The 14,525-nt window shown below is 43.0% G+C and overlaps 1 protein-coding gene across 1 annotated transcript; it reads left to right on the forward strand.

Annotated features, from left to right (window-relative positions):
• Positions 1-12,337: 12,337 nt before the first annotated feature.
• LOC130469907 (uncharacterized) lies at positions 12,338-12,670 on the forward strand. The gene has a single exon (XM_056839428.1). It carries the CDS (start codon positions 12,338-12,340, stop codon positions 12,668-12,670), a length of 333 nt encoding a protein of 110 aa, XP_056695406.1.
• Positions 12,671-14,525: the final 1,855 nt, after the last annotated feature.

The raw sequence follows: 14,525 nt of genomic DNA on the forward strand, positions 1-14,525 counted from the left end.
GTGGGTTGACTGACCTTCCTCTTTGCAGATTTGGCGCCAGTTTGCTTAGTTGGGCTGGCCTTGTTGCCACCTTTCTTAGCATTCCTCTTCTTTCCAGATTTCTTGAACTTGCCCCCACGCACCATAAGCACATCCTGCTTATCACTTTTGAGCGTCTTTTCAGCGGTCTTCAGCATACCGTGAAGCTCAGTGAGCGTTTTGTCCAGACTATTCATACTGTAGTTCAGTTTGAACTGATCATACCCGCTATGAAGAGAATGGAGGATGGTGTCTATAGCCATTTCCTGAGAAAATTGCTGATCCAGCCGACTCATATTCTCAATGAGTCCAATCATTTTGAGAACATGTGGACTTACGGGCTCGCCTTTCTTAAGCTTGGTCTCAAGAATTTGCCTATGAGTCTCGAATCTTTCGACTCGAGCCAGATCTTGGAACATGTTCTTTAACTCACTGATGATTGTGAAAGCATCTGAGTTGATGAACGTTTTCTGCAGATCCGCACTCATGGTGGCGAGCATTAGACATTTCACATCCTTGTTGGCATCAATCCAACGATTGAGGGCTGCCTGAGTGACCCCGTCGCCTGCAGCTTCGGGCATCGCCTCATCCAGGACATACTCCTTTTCTTCCTGCATAAGAACTATTTGCAAGTTCCTTTGCCAGTCAAGGAAGTTTTTCCCGTTCAACTTCTCCTTTTCGAGAATTGATCGAATGTTGAATGAATTGTTGTTTGCCATATTAAAAACTACAATTGAAAAGAATAAACAAATAAATAACCATTCACAGTTTCTCTTAATAAACTTAAATTCTAGCATACATGCATAATTCAATGTTTATTAAGCATTTTATTCAAATTATGTGTTCCGGCAGGTGCGAATAAAATGATTCCAAGATCCTAAAATCATTGAAGAACTAAGCACAGTTTGTCGACTTAATCCTAGAACATCTTAGGTAAGCAAAAGCCTTTTGCTAATAGTCTAGAAACTATTCTTGGTTGATAGGTACGTCTAAGAACTTATTAGGTAAACCTATCTGTTTGCCACGACATAAAAGGACTCCTTACTTATATCGTTGAGTTTCACCAAAACTAACATGTACTCACAATTATTTGTGTACCTTGCCCCTTTAGGACCAATAAGTAACACCTCGCTGAGCGAAAACTATTACTAGATTGATGTAAAGGATATCCAAGCAAGTGTATATTTTGGCATGGCACCTTTTAACTCAATTTTTAAGTTTGGAACTTAAGGCTCTTACTATGTTGGTTAGATTTTAAGTGAACTAAAATCCTTAATCATGCAACATAATCAAGCTTTTGATCTCATGCATTTTAAGACATATTTAAAAGCAATAAATAACTTAAAACATGCATAAGATATTTGTGATCTAGTTTGGCCCGACTTCATCTTGAAGCTTTGACTTCAAAGTCCGTCTTGAAAATCTCCGTGGGAGGCACCATTTTCTTCAAATAGGATAAGCTATAACTAATTACAACTATTTGATGGTACGCAGACCATATTTGAATTGAAAAATAACTTTGGTACTTTAGACCAATTACATTCAAATTAATGGTACGCAGACCATATTTTCTATCCTATTTGGGCCATACTAGTCACTTCATAACCTGCAAAACAGTACATATACAATATATACCATTCACCCATTCATTATCATGAATGGCCCACATAGCTGGTTAGTAAAACACATTATGCATCACGTTAACATTTGCAGCAATTAATCAAGGGCACCAATAATCTACCAATTATTCAGTCCTTATTAATTCTAATCAAGTTGTTTTAACCTTAAGGATTTGTAGACCTAATCAAGAGGTTATGACTAAAAAGCGCTCCCACTTAAACCAATAAATTTATATGCTTTACTAATTTTAAACATAAAAATGTATTTCTAGTCCAACCGGAAACATACAAATTTAATTAAAATTTAAAGCTCATATCAATTTATAGTTGAATCCAAAAATTTAATTTAGTTTCAGTCGTATTTAAATTAATTCATGATTTTAATTTCAGTAAAATAATTAGAATAAATAACATTTATTATAATTATAATATTCAAAATTAAAATCCAAGAAAATAATTTAAATTATTAATTTTAAAATTAATTAAAATTACGTGAACTGAAATTTTCAAATTAAACATTCAAAACGATCTAATCGTAACGCAAACACCCTACGCATTGCACGCCCATGAGCCGCACGCACACAGCCATTGCTGGCCATGTGCGCGCAGCCCATGCGCTCGTCGCATAGCTGCTGCATCCCCATCGCAAGCCTCCGCACGCATTGGTGCTAGCTGCGCGCGCCAGCGCTCATCGCACGCGAGCTATCGCTCGCAGTGCGCGCGCGACATCGCTCGCTGGGCGCGCGACATCGCTCGCTGGGCGCGCGCGAGCCATCGCTCGCTGGGCGCGCGACATCGCTCGCTGGGCGCGCGAGCCATCGCTCGCTGGGCGCGCGACATCGCTCGCTGGGCGCGCGAGCCATCGCTCGCTGTGCGCGCGAGCCATAGCTCGCTGGGCGCGCGACATCGCTCGTTGTGCGCGCGAGTAATGATGGGCGCAGCGCTCGTGGCACGCGAGCTTGCGCTCGCTGCGCGCGAGGCTGCGCGCTCTTGTGCGAGGCAGCGCGCGTTGTGGCGCAGCTCGCTTGCTGCCCACACGCGACTGCCTTGGCTCGCCCTTCGCCCATGCCCATTCGTTCATTGCTCGTGGCACACGACACAAGGCAGGGCTGCTGCCTTGTGCTCGTGCACTACGCCCTTGCTCATTGCATTCGTGCCGCACGGGCGACGAGCTCCCTTGCTCGTCGTCGCATGCCCGCATTATACAACACCCCTTAAGGGTAACACGAAGCGTCCATTGCTTCGTGCGTGCAAGTTTTATGAACGAATCGCATAAAAATTTAAAATTTATATTTAAAATTAATGACAAATTAATAAATAATATTAATTTCATAATTTTAGGGCGAAAAAATCGAAAATTTATTATCCAATTGATTTTCGATTGTTATGGATTCAAGTCTAGGTCATAAAAATTTAAAATTTATCATAAATTTACAATTTTTATGGTGGTTTTTAATCTTAGGTTTCTAATTAAATTACAATTAGTTATGAAAATCAAATTAATTCTAAATTATTCTAATTTTCAACAAATTAATCATAATTACAAATTAGATTGCATAATTAACAAGACTAGGCATTCAAACTTGTTAAACATATGCAGTAGGTCAATCAAAAATTCAAGATTTATCAACAAGAATCGCAAATATTTAATTTAACATCTTAAATTTACGAAATTTTGCATTCGAAAAACTAAAACCTTCGAAAAGTCATAGTTAGGCTTCGAATTTGAGAATTCTGGATTTGGCAGAAAAAAAATACTTTTGTCAAAATTTTAGAATGCCTTTTACATGCGGAATTGACACAAAAATCACTCAATTCGGATGAGTAACGAAGAAACTGCCGAAAAACTGCGTACGTATAATTAAATAAACGCAATTTGCAATTAATTAACAATTACGAAAATTAATCACCCCTTTTAATTCTTGCAAATTTGTAATATTTAACCATGTTCATGCAATTTAGATTATGAAAATAATAAGGGGCTCGTGATACCACTGTTAGGTTATGATACATATGACATTACATAGATCATGCGGAAACAACCATTAACCCAGGACAACATATTATTTACACATAATCATATAGCATAATTTAGATGCATACTCTTTGTTGCGTGCCTTCCCTAGCTACGCCCGAACCGAACAAGAACAAGTCTTTAGGACTCCAAGTGTCGTTCCTCCGTAGATAGTCCACAGCACGTCCGGATCCGCCTTAAGATTGACCAACTAGAATCGCCCTTAAGGTACTATTATTTTCGGCACTTTATAGGCAAATGTGTGACTGAATTTTTCTCTCAAAAACTCACTTTGAATACTTTTTAAACTTGTTATAAATTGTGAACCCAGGCCACATATTTATAGGGGTATGGAAAGGGAATTGGAATCCTATTCAGATACAAATTAATTAAACCTAGAATTCTACAAGAACTCTAATTTAATTAATTTATCAATTAGAATTAGGAATTTAATCATTAACCGAACTCTGCATGTTTTAGGAAACGTGCACGAACACAAACACTTGCACACACACGCACGGCAGCCACGATGGGCTCCCATGCGTGCGCGCGAGCAGCAGCCCACGCAGCGCCCGCGCGCGCTGCGCGCTGCGCGTGCTTGCGCGCGCTGTGCGTGCTGCGCGCGCTGTGCGCGCTGTGCGTGCTGCGCGCGCTGTGCGCGCTGCGCAGCCTGCTGGGCCTGGCCTTGCGCTGGGCCTGGCGTGGCTGTTTGTGCGGCGCGCTTGGCTTGCTGGGCGATGGCCTGGCTTCGTGCTGGGCCTCGTCCGGCAGGCCTCGTCCGATGCTTTTTCGTACGATGCGCTTCCGATTAAATTTTCCGATTCCGGAATTCATTTCCGATACGAACAATATTTAATATTTCCGATTCCAGAATTAATTTCCGTTTCGAACAAATATTTAATATTTCCGTTTCCGGAATTATTTTCCGATTCCGGTAATATTTCCGATTCTGACAATATTTCCGTTTCCGGCAATATTTCCGATTCTGGCAATATTTCCATTTCCGATAATATTTTCCGATACGTACCATGTTTCCGTTTCCGGCAACATCTACGACTTGGATAATATTTATATTTCCGATACGATCCATATTTCCGTTTCCGGCAATATCATCGTTTCCGGAGTATTCATTTCTTGCCTGTGACGATCTCAGCTCCCACTGAAACCAAGATCCGTCGGTTCCGAATATTCATAGATGGAGTATTTAATGCCATTAAATACTTGATCCGTTTACGTACTATTTGTGTGACCCTACGGGTTCAGTCAAGAGTAAGCTGTGGATTAATATCATTAATTCCACTTGAACTGAAGCGGCCTCTAGCTAGGCATTCAGCTCACTTGATCTCACTGAATTATTAACTTGTTAATTAATACTGAACCGCATTTATTAGACTTAACATAGAATGCATACTTGGACCAAGGGCATTATTTCCTTCACACCGGACTTCCCGACGGTAGAAAAGAGGGGTCCGACTTCAGCATGTCAAGGCACATCAACGTTTCGCCAATCACGAGCGGCATTGGGTCCCGACCATTAGCAAACTGCTCTACAATTTCTATTAGGGAGGCATCACCATTGCCAAACCCCTCTTTCGAAAAGAGAAAGCGAGCGAATATACAAAAACTCAAGGCTCTCAGGCGGAATACTTTGGGAACATCAAGCCCAGCAAAGTAGGTGACAAAGAGGGATAAATCCACCCCTCTGCCATATACAACAGCACTCAAAAGTGAGGGCTTCAAGCCCAAATACCTTTCAAAATTCAAGAAAAAGTGTTCTTCAACACTGGGCACGAATGGCTCCAGCATAATGGGCCACCCCAATATAGCGCTAAATTCCTCAGGGAGGGGACATACCTTATTATTTCCAGAGCGGAAGACATGATGATTGGGATCCCAAGCCTCCAGAGCAGCAAGAATGAAGTGCAAATCCAATTTTACAAACCGGAAAGAGACGAGCACCCCAAGATGCATGCCATCAAGCTTTCTTTTCTCCAATTTGCCTAGCGAACCAAGCCACGAGTTCAAGGCACTCTCGAAGGACACATCCATATTCTCTTTTCTTTTCGAGAGGAAGCAGTATGCAATGATAGCAGGGAAGGATTGATACAAGACGTAATTCGACAACCTCTCTATTTATACAAGAGTCGACCCACAGGCGCCAGGCGCCAAGCCCGCGCCAGACGCAGGGGCCTGCATCAAAGGACGAGGCCACCGTCCTCTTTTATGACTCCGAGTACACACTCTTTAGTGTTTCGGACAGCAGAGTACAACCTCCATTATTCAAGATTCCAAAGCCGCAAGCCGCGCAATTTCAAGCAGTCCGGATCACCGCTTCAGGCAGATTTCGGGTCATTCTAAAATTCAAGCATTCTAGTCCTAGATCGGCGTCCTAAGTCGAGTCTGCATATGCATAGAAAGAGTTGAATATACTTTGACTTGCGCTTTTCCTAACCAAAAAATCTCAGTCAAAGTGGGGGCTTATAGTGGGTATATACACCAGAAAAAATGGGGCAAATTTTTTCAAATTTTTTGCAAAATTCTCATGCATGCATCTAGCCACAAATTTCAAAGCACACACAACGCATACAATTCCAAACATTCAAGCATACAAAAACCAATCTTTAAATCTTACAAACCAATTCATGTTCAAAACCATATAACCATACAAAAATTCAAGTTTCAAATCCATACAAATACAATCCAGCCTATACAAAATCAACCTAGGCAAGCTGGAACTCGCTACCATGCAGGGTCAATCTGAGTCATCATCAACAGTGACATCAACCACAGGCGCCTTGTCCCTGTTCCGCCTCCTGAGGCGCTCCAGATCCAGATCCAGCTCCGTCCCAGGGGTACTAGGATCCTGCTCCGATATACGAAGTGTGCCAGTGGAGGGATGAACTCCCTGCTTAGGAGAGGAATACTGATACGGCGGCGGCATCGGCATATACTGGTACGACCCAAACATCTGAGCCTGGCGCATCCTCTCCATCTCTGCATAGTAAGCCCAAGAATCTGCACCCCAAGGCTGAGGACCACTTCCTCCGAAATAGTAACCAGGGGAAGAAACATAGGGCCGTGAACCGCCTGCACCTCCAAACGAATGCCTGGTGGGATCAACATGTACAAAAGGGGAAGCTCCCCGCTCAGCATCAGAATGCCTCTGACGAGCACCATCACCGGACCCCTGTCCCAGATTCAAGCTCGGCCCCTCCTGCCTCAAGGATGTCTCCGCCTGGGGTTCTCTGTCAACGGATCCTCTACGGTCTCGACGGCACTCCTATACAAAATACAATTTCAAGAGTCAACATCCAAGTTCGGATTTCCATAATACAAATTCCAAGATCAAGAAAGACACCTCTCTGTCCCGGCCAGAGAGCTTCCGGGTCAGCTTGGCACAATGCCTCTTCCAAGAATCAAGCAAGAGCATCCAGCGACGCAATTTCGCCCGAGGCGCCTGCGTACAATATCCAAGATCAATTTCCCAATACAAGATTACAAACAGTTTCAAGAAAATGCAACAGTACTCACAACAGCATAATGCTCATGTACAACATCATATGATTTCCAGTGCGGAGGAGAAGCAAAAGGGATGATCTCCACCACCTCTTCCCCGTCCGAGTTCTCATAGCGGAGGATCCTATCAGCATGGGGAATGTCCTCAGGATCAACCTCCTCCTCCTATATACGATCATACAATCATACAATCATCCAATCAATACAAGAATACAAGAATACAAGATACAAGTTCTAAAGCTCACCGGCAGTACGAAGGGTACTGGTGGAGCCAACCTCCTCAGGAAGTCGTCATAGCTCCCCTTCTTGTGTACAAAATCCCTCCAAGAGCGGCAAACAGCATCGCCCCTAGCCTCCACATAGAGCCGGGCCAGCTCTTTATCCAACGCCAGCATGGACCCCGGTGGGTCCTTGGGGATAAGTCTTTCCCCCGAATTGTGCTGAGGGGACACTCGCTCCCCTAGGTACCACATGTGGCAGTACACCCCTGGAAGAAAAACCCGCCGCCCAGACAGGAAATGGGCACGAGCAGCCGAGGCAGGTATGAGCGCGTTGGGAAAAGGACGCCATACCACCTGCAAAACAGACAACTCAAGCAACAATACAAATACAAATACAAGAGGACACAACAGTACAAGAATATTACCTCGTCAGCAGGAAGGACTCTCCAAGCTTTGCGAGAGGCCGCCAGAGGCACACTCTTGCGCACCGCTCCTATCCAAGAGGCAGCATACGGGTAAGCCGCATCTCTAGTACGATCCGACGCCAAAGTCGAAAAGTGCTTATATATCCAAATCTTTCGAGAAGCAAGCAAAATATCAGTCAAGTTCAAATACAAGCATACAAGTACAAAATACAAGGTACAAAGAGTCTTAAATACCTCCAGCGCACTCTATAGAGCAGCCATGCTCGGGTCACTCCCCAACGTAGTCCGGGAAGCCCGCTTCATCTCGTACAAGAGGTGGCTATATGCCAAGCCACCTGAGTTATAGCTCGAAACAGCTCTCAAGTCCCTCAGAACGGACAGAAACCTGATGTGCACCCGACTGTTCCTACTCGGGACCATCACTCTGCTCACCAAGGCTAGGAGAAAGAGCCTAACCCTCTGCTCCGCGGATACACCCACACCGCAGATAGCCTCCACAATCACCATCACGGAAGCGTGGGAATCATCGTCTGACAAGTCAACAACAGGGCCAAGCAAGTCCCTGGCAGCGGCAGAGCGCCACGTCAGCTCCGGATCAAAGGTCACGTTCCTCTCAGAAAAAGGATGACCCGTGATCATAGCAAACTCAAATGGGGTAATGGTTATCTCCCCCCAAGACATGTGGAAAGTGTTGGTGGTATCCCACCACCGCTCCAAAAAGCCCACAGCCGGGGCTTAATCCCTGTTCTCCTCGAAGTACCTCCCATGGTACGCCAGAAGTCGGCCAGGCCCGTCTGCGACCAAATCTCCATGGCCTCCTCATCAGCACGAAGAGCTTTAACAGCCCTCTGAACATCCACCAAGGACCAGAAAGTACGAAACGGCTTTCCATCGGCCTATAGGTGAACGAGTTAACTCCAAACCTATAGAAATACAAAATACAAATTCAAAACGCAGTACAAGACTCACCATACCAGCGCGAGGCCGCTGAGACAAGTGCCACTCCGGCCGAAACACCAGGTCGGAAGGGCTCCAACCAGTACCAGCAAAAGTAGGCGCATCCTGGGGAACCATACCCCCGTCTAGCGCGTTTATTGCAGCCGCTTCATCATCCGAAGCGTCCTCCTCAGCAGCTCGAACCACCGACGATTCGGCGAGCTTCCTCCGAGTGTGACGAGGCATACTAAATCAAGTGGAGTACAAGGTGTCAAAATTCTAAACTGGGGGCTATCCTATACTAGCCTAAACAAAGTCAAAAAATTCAAGACAAATCCCCGGTGGACCTCTAGTTCAAGGTACAAGTTCAACACCAACGCCTAGGCTACCCACGCCGAAGCACGTATACAAGTTCAAACACCAACGCCTAGGCTATCCGTGCCGAAGCCGATACAAAAATATACATTCAAGAAAACTTTCAAAAAATTCAAAACTACAAGTTCCAACAGTTCAACTTCAAGTGGCTATCAAACAATTTTCTACAAGATTCAAGAAGCTTAAGCATACAAGCATCATTTCAAAGTACGAGAAAATCAAAACTACATGCAATCCTAGAGTTATTTCATTAGCAAAAACATGAAATACTTACATGGATAAGGCAAGAACAAGACCAAGGGAAGATAATTCGACCTTTGAAAGAGAAATAAGAAAGCAAGATATTGCTACTCAAAATGGCACGGCAAGGGGCACTTATATAGTGCAGCCCCGCACCGTACGCCGCCCCAGCGCCCAGCGCTGCCCGCTGCATGCGCGAATCTTCAGCGCGCGGTCTTCGTGCTGATTGCATGTCCTTTGCTGCTACGGTCTTCCGCACCAAGCATCAAACGTCGCATCGGACCATCCATCGGAAATGCTGGTATACACCCGTATCTCCAAGTACAAACAGATGAATGTTTCAAGAATACAAAGTCCAAAAAAATACAACGACTCAGGCTTTCAACTCCCAACGGACCCAAGCTCCGGGAAAGTCAGTCGAAACTTCAAAATTTTAAGGTCCAGTAAAAAGCTCTTATCCCCAGCAAAGCACATCCACAACGGATTAACTCTGGTTATTCAAAAATTCAAGATTCAAAATTTTCGACGCCAAGCTCTGTCCTGAACTGAAGGCGGAAAAGTACAAGTACAAATCAGAGTCATCACCAACCGCACCGAGGTAGACTCTATCCTTTTTTCTAACGCTTGTTTTATGCAGGTACCGGCGTACAAAGAGTGGTCTCGATTGCAGAACATCTTGATCATTCTCCGTCCCTTTCGAAATACTTTGACTTGCGCTTTCCTAACCGAACGCTCAGTCAAAGTGGGGGCTTCTGTAGACACCTAATTTGTGTCTCCCCTTTGGGATGATGATGATTCCATTATCCTTATTAGGTGATTGGAATAACTCCAGTCAGAAATCCCAATTGCTAAGAATACTTCCAAAATTCAAGATCCAAAATCCAACCCCCGAGACTGTTCCCCTTTCGGTTCTCTGTACAAAATACAACTTTCCAAATCCAATTTCAAAATCCAAGTACAATCTCATCTAGTGGACCATCCCATTGGTTTTACTAGGCCTTTTCCACTGAAAATCATATAAGGCAAGTCATATTCGGGCGCCGACCCACAAAACCGAGCATGTCGGGCCCCGTCCCGTGAAACCGGAATTCAAAACCCGAGAAAGGCTTGTTTTTAGACGCTAAATGATGCTTTAACCTCCAAGAAAATACAAAACGCCAAACCTAGTACTATTCGTACAACAGGTACAACACTACAAGACGAAACAAGGACGGAGCCGCGTCCTTGCTTTGGCGGCATTCAAGCCACATCAGCAGCGCACTGCGCTGGTCCAGCGTGCTGCGCTGGCGTGTGCTGGCGCCTTGCACCCATTCTTCCTATAAATACCCCTCATTTTTAGCATAATGGGGAGGAGAACAACAATACAACATCATAATTCTGCCATTACGCCTCAAAATACAACTCAAAAACTCCTCAAAAACACATACAAAATTCCTAAATTCAAAAGCAATTGGGACCTCTTGCCTAAACCTAACTAGGTAAATCCGAATCCCATTCTAATCAACTATGTTGCTTTGATTTCAAAATGATTAGCAAGTTTGTGTTTTTTTCAATCATTAAAAACACCACTTGCAACAATCATACATGTTTTCCAAAAATACAAACTTTTTCAAAATACAAAATGCAAACTTTCAAGATTCAAGGATGTCCAAAGTTGTTTACAATCACCTCTTTGGACTAGAATCACCATCAAGTATGGGGTAATGAAAGATGTCTCCTTTTAACATTTAAAGGTTTAGTCTTTTGAGATTCAAAACTCCATTTTTCAATATACAAGTTCAAGTTTTCAATTTTCAAATATCTCACCATGTTTAGGGTTGTCCATGGTTACTTCCCTAAACTAGCATCCTTTCAAGTTCAAATTTCAATTATTTCAAGTTCAAAACTTCAATATTCAAGCTTTCAAATTCAAGTTTAACATGCAAAATCTAGGATATTTGGGTTGAGCAACCTCTCCCAAGTTAAGATTTTTGGCTTTGAATTCGTGTCGGGCGCACTTATTTTTAAGGAGCCGCTTGGCGTTCGAATCTCATGTGCCCAGTACAAATTCCAATTATGCACCTTTCAATATTGCAATTTCAATATCGCACCTTTCAATACCGCAATTTCAATATCGCACTTTCAATACCGCAATTTTAATACCGCAATTTCAATACCGCAATTTCAATTCCGCACTTTCAATTCCGCATATTTACTTGCCTAGTCCATTTCTAGGCAATGTGGACCTACTCCCTAGTCCTTTTCTAGGGGGTCTTGTATTTACTAATTCCGCACTTTATTTAGTATTGTGATGTTGCTTTATTTGCTTTATTGCTTTCATTACCGCACATGCTAAATACAACAAAATACAAAGGTTACATCACGCTTAACAAAGATAATTTCTTGGACAAACCGGCCTTAGGTTCCTTAAATTAATCTTTAAAGCAAAGTGACCACCATACAATTAGAGATTCTATTTGCTCTAAATTCAAACCCACATAGTCTAATCTAGGGTATATTTTCGAAAAAATGTTGTGCCAACGTACTTGAATATTTCTAAAGCTCGCGGAATAAGCATTTCGTTCCCGTGCCCGGATCTCACCCATCCGTTTCGAGGATTCAAAGCCTTATCCAAAATAGAGTCACTTGCGGTCTTTCCAAACGATACTTTAAACAATGTTTGGTGGCGACTCCTTCGAGGTACAAAAATTCTATGGTTTTCTAAAGAACCGCCCCTCTTGTAGAACGGGAAACAAGTTTTGCACACAAAAAAAAACCCTACACTATGGCAAACAACAATCAAAACATCATCATGGGTTCTGAGCTTATGGTCAAGCTGAACCTAACAAATTTTCTTGAATGGGAAGCTAAGCTAGTTGAAGTAATAAGACTAATAGAGAAGTATACACTATAATTTGGCATAATAGAGAAGTATTTCTGCAGGCTAATGGAGTTGATCAGTTTGTGCAGGCTGGAAAATTTAGAATTCAGAAAATGTATAAGTTTCTTCATCCAGTTGGAGCTCGGGTGGGATGGAATAGATTGATTTGTAATAGCCATGCTAGTCCAAAGAGTACCTTCATTATGTGGCTAGCAGTGCAGAATAGGCTAGCTACAAAAGACAGATTGATAAGATGGCAGCTGAATATTGATGGTACTTGTGGCCTGTGTCAGTTAGAAAGTGAAAGCTTGGAGCATTTGTTCTTCTCTTGTTCTTATTCTAAGGAGATTTGGAGACAGGTTCTGCTTTATCTAGGTGTGACTAGAGCTGTGTTGCCTTGGCAAGAAGAAGTACAGATTGCAGTGAAGAGAAGCAGAAGTAAATAGAAGAAGGCTTGCAAGTATAGTATAGTTTTCATTGAGTCGGTTTACTGTATCTGGTTGCAAAGAAATTCTAAGGTGTTTAGGGATCATGTTGATCCAGTCAAAACTGTTGTTAGCAACATTATGTTTAATGTTGAGTGTAGATGTCAATAGTGGCTGCTGTTGAAGGAAATAATGCCCTTGTTCCAAGTATGAATTTAATGATAAGTCTAATATATGCGGTTCAGTATTAATTAACAAGTTAATAATTCAGTGAGATCAAGTGAGCTGAATGCCTAGCTAGAGGCCGCTTCAGTTCAAGTGGAATTAATGTTATTAATCCACAACTTACTCTTGACTGAACCCGTAGGGTCACACAAATAGTACGTAAACGATCAAGTATTTAATGGCATTAAATACTCCATCTATGGATATTCGGAATCGACGGATCTTGGTTTCAGTGGGAGCTGAGATCGTCACAGGCAAGAAATGAATACTCCGGAAACGATGATATTGCCGGAAACGGAAATATGGATCGTATCGGAAATATAAATATTATCCAAGTCGTAGATGTTGCCGGAAACGGAAACATGGTACGTATCGGGAAATATTATCGGAAATAGAAATATTGCCGGAATCGGAAATATTGCCGGAAACGGAAATATTGTCTGAATCGGAAATATTATCGGAATCGGAAAATAATTCCGGAAACGGAAATGTTAAATATTTGTTCGAAACGGAAATTAATTCCGGAATCGGAAATGTTAAATATTGTTCGTATCGGAAATGAATTCCGGAATCGGAAAATTAATCGGAAGCGCGTCGTACGAATTAGCATCGGACGAGCTTGCTAGACGAAGGCCCAGCACGAAGCCAGGCCCACGTCCAGCAAGGGAAACGCGCGCCACAACACGCCAGCCCAAGGCTGCGCCAGGCCCACCGCAAGGCAGGCCCAGCGCGCGCCCAAGGCTGCGGCAGTCGTGGGCTGCGATGCTCGGGCTGTGCGCGCGCGCGCATGGCGCCCCTCGTGGGCTGCTGTGCGTGCGTGGGTGTTTGTGTTCACATACGAAACCTAAAACGTACAGGATTCGTTTAATGATTAAATTCCTAATTCTATTTGATAAATTAATTAAATAAGAGTTTCATTAGGATTCTAATTTAATTAATTCGTATCCTAATAGGATTCCAATTCTCTTTCCATACCCCTATAAATATGTGGCCTGGGTTCACAATTTATAACAAGTTTTTCAAGTATTCAAAGTGAGTTTTTGAGAGAAAATTCAGACACATTCCTTGCTCAAAAGTGCCGAAATTTTTAGTACCTTAAGGGCGATTCTAGTTGGTCAATCTTAAGGCGGATCCGGACGTGCTGTGGACTATCTACGGAGGGACGACACTTGGAGTCCTAAAGACTTGTTCTTGTTCGGTTCGGGCGCAGCTAGGGAAGGCACGCAACAAAGAGTATGCATCTAAACTATGCTATATTATTATGTGTAAATAATATGTATTCCTGGATAAATGGTTTTTCCGCATGATTTATGAATTGTCATATGTATCATAACCTAACAGCTGTTAGCCTTAGCTAGCTTGTGTTGGTTAGCTTGTTGCTTCTATTGTGTCTGGTGGACAGTTGGTGTTTTCAGAGTTTGTTAATACTCTGATTACTTGGTAAATAAAGCTTATTATTATTTGCCAAAAAAAAAAGTACTTAGACTCAATGGATTTGAGTATGTATTGTTCAATCCAATGCCAAGCTACTATGCCAGAGACATGATCCCTGAAAGACATGCCGCCTGGGATGCGGATCTCAAAAAGGTTATGAGTCTCATGCTGAACAATATCCCTGATGAATGGGCTAGGAGGTTTTTAGCCTACGAAC

The sequence above is a fragment of the Spinacia oleracea genome, chromosome 3 (assembly GCF_020520425.1).
Source record: "Spinacia oleracea cultivar Varoflay chromosome 3, BTI_SOV_V1, whole genome shotgun sequence".
Lineage (NCBI taxonomy): Eukaryota > Viridiplantae > Streptophyta > Magnoliopsida > Caryophyllales > Amaranthaceae > Spinacia > Spinacia oleracea.

Excerpts from the sequence above, each read along its gene's own strand:
- LOC130469907 (XM_056839428.1), top strand. The coding sequence starts at position 12,338 with ATGTATAAGTTTCTTCATCCAGTTGGAGCTCGGGTGGGATGGAATAGA.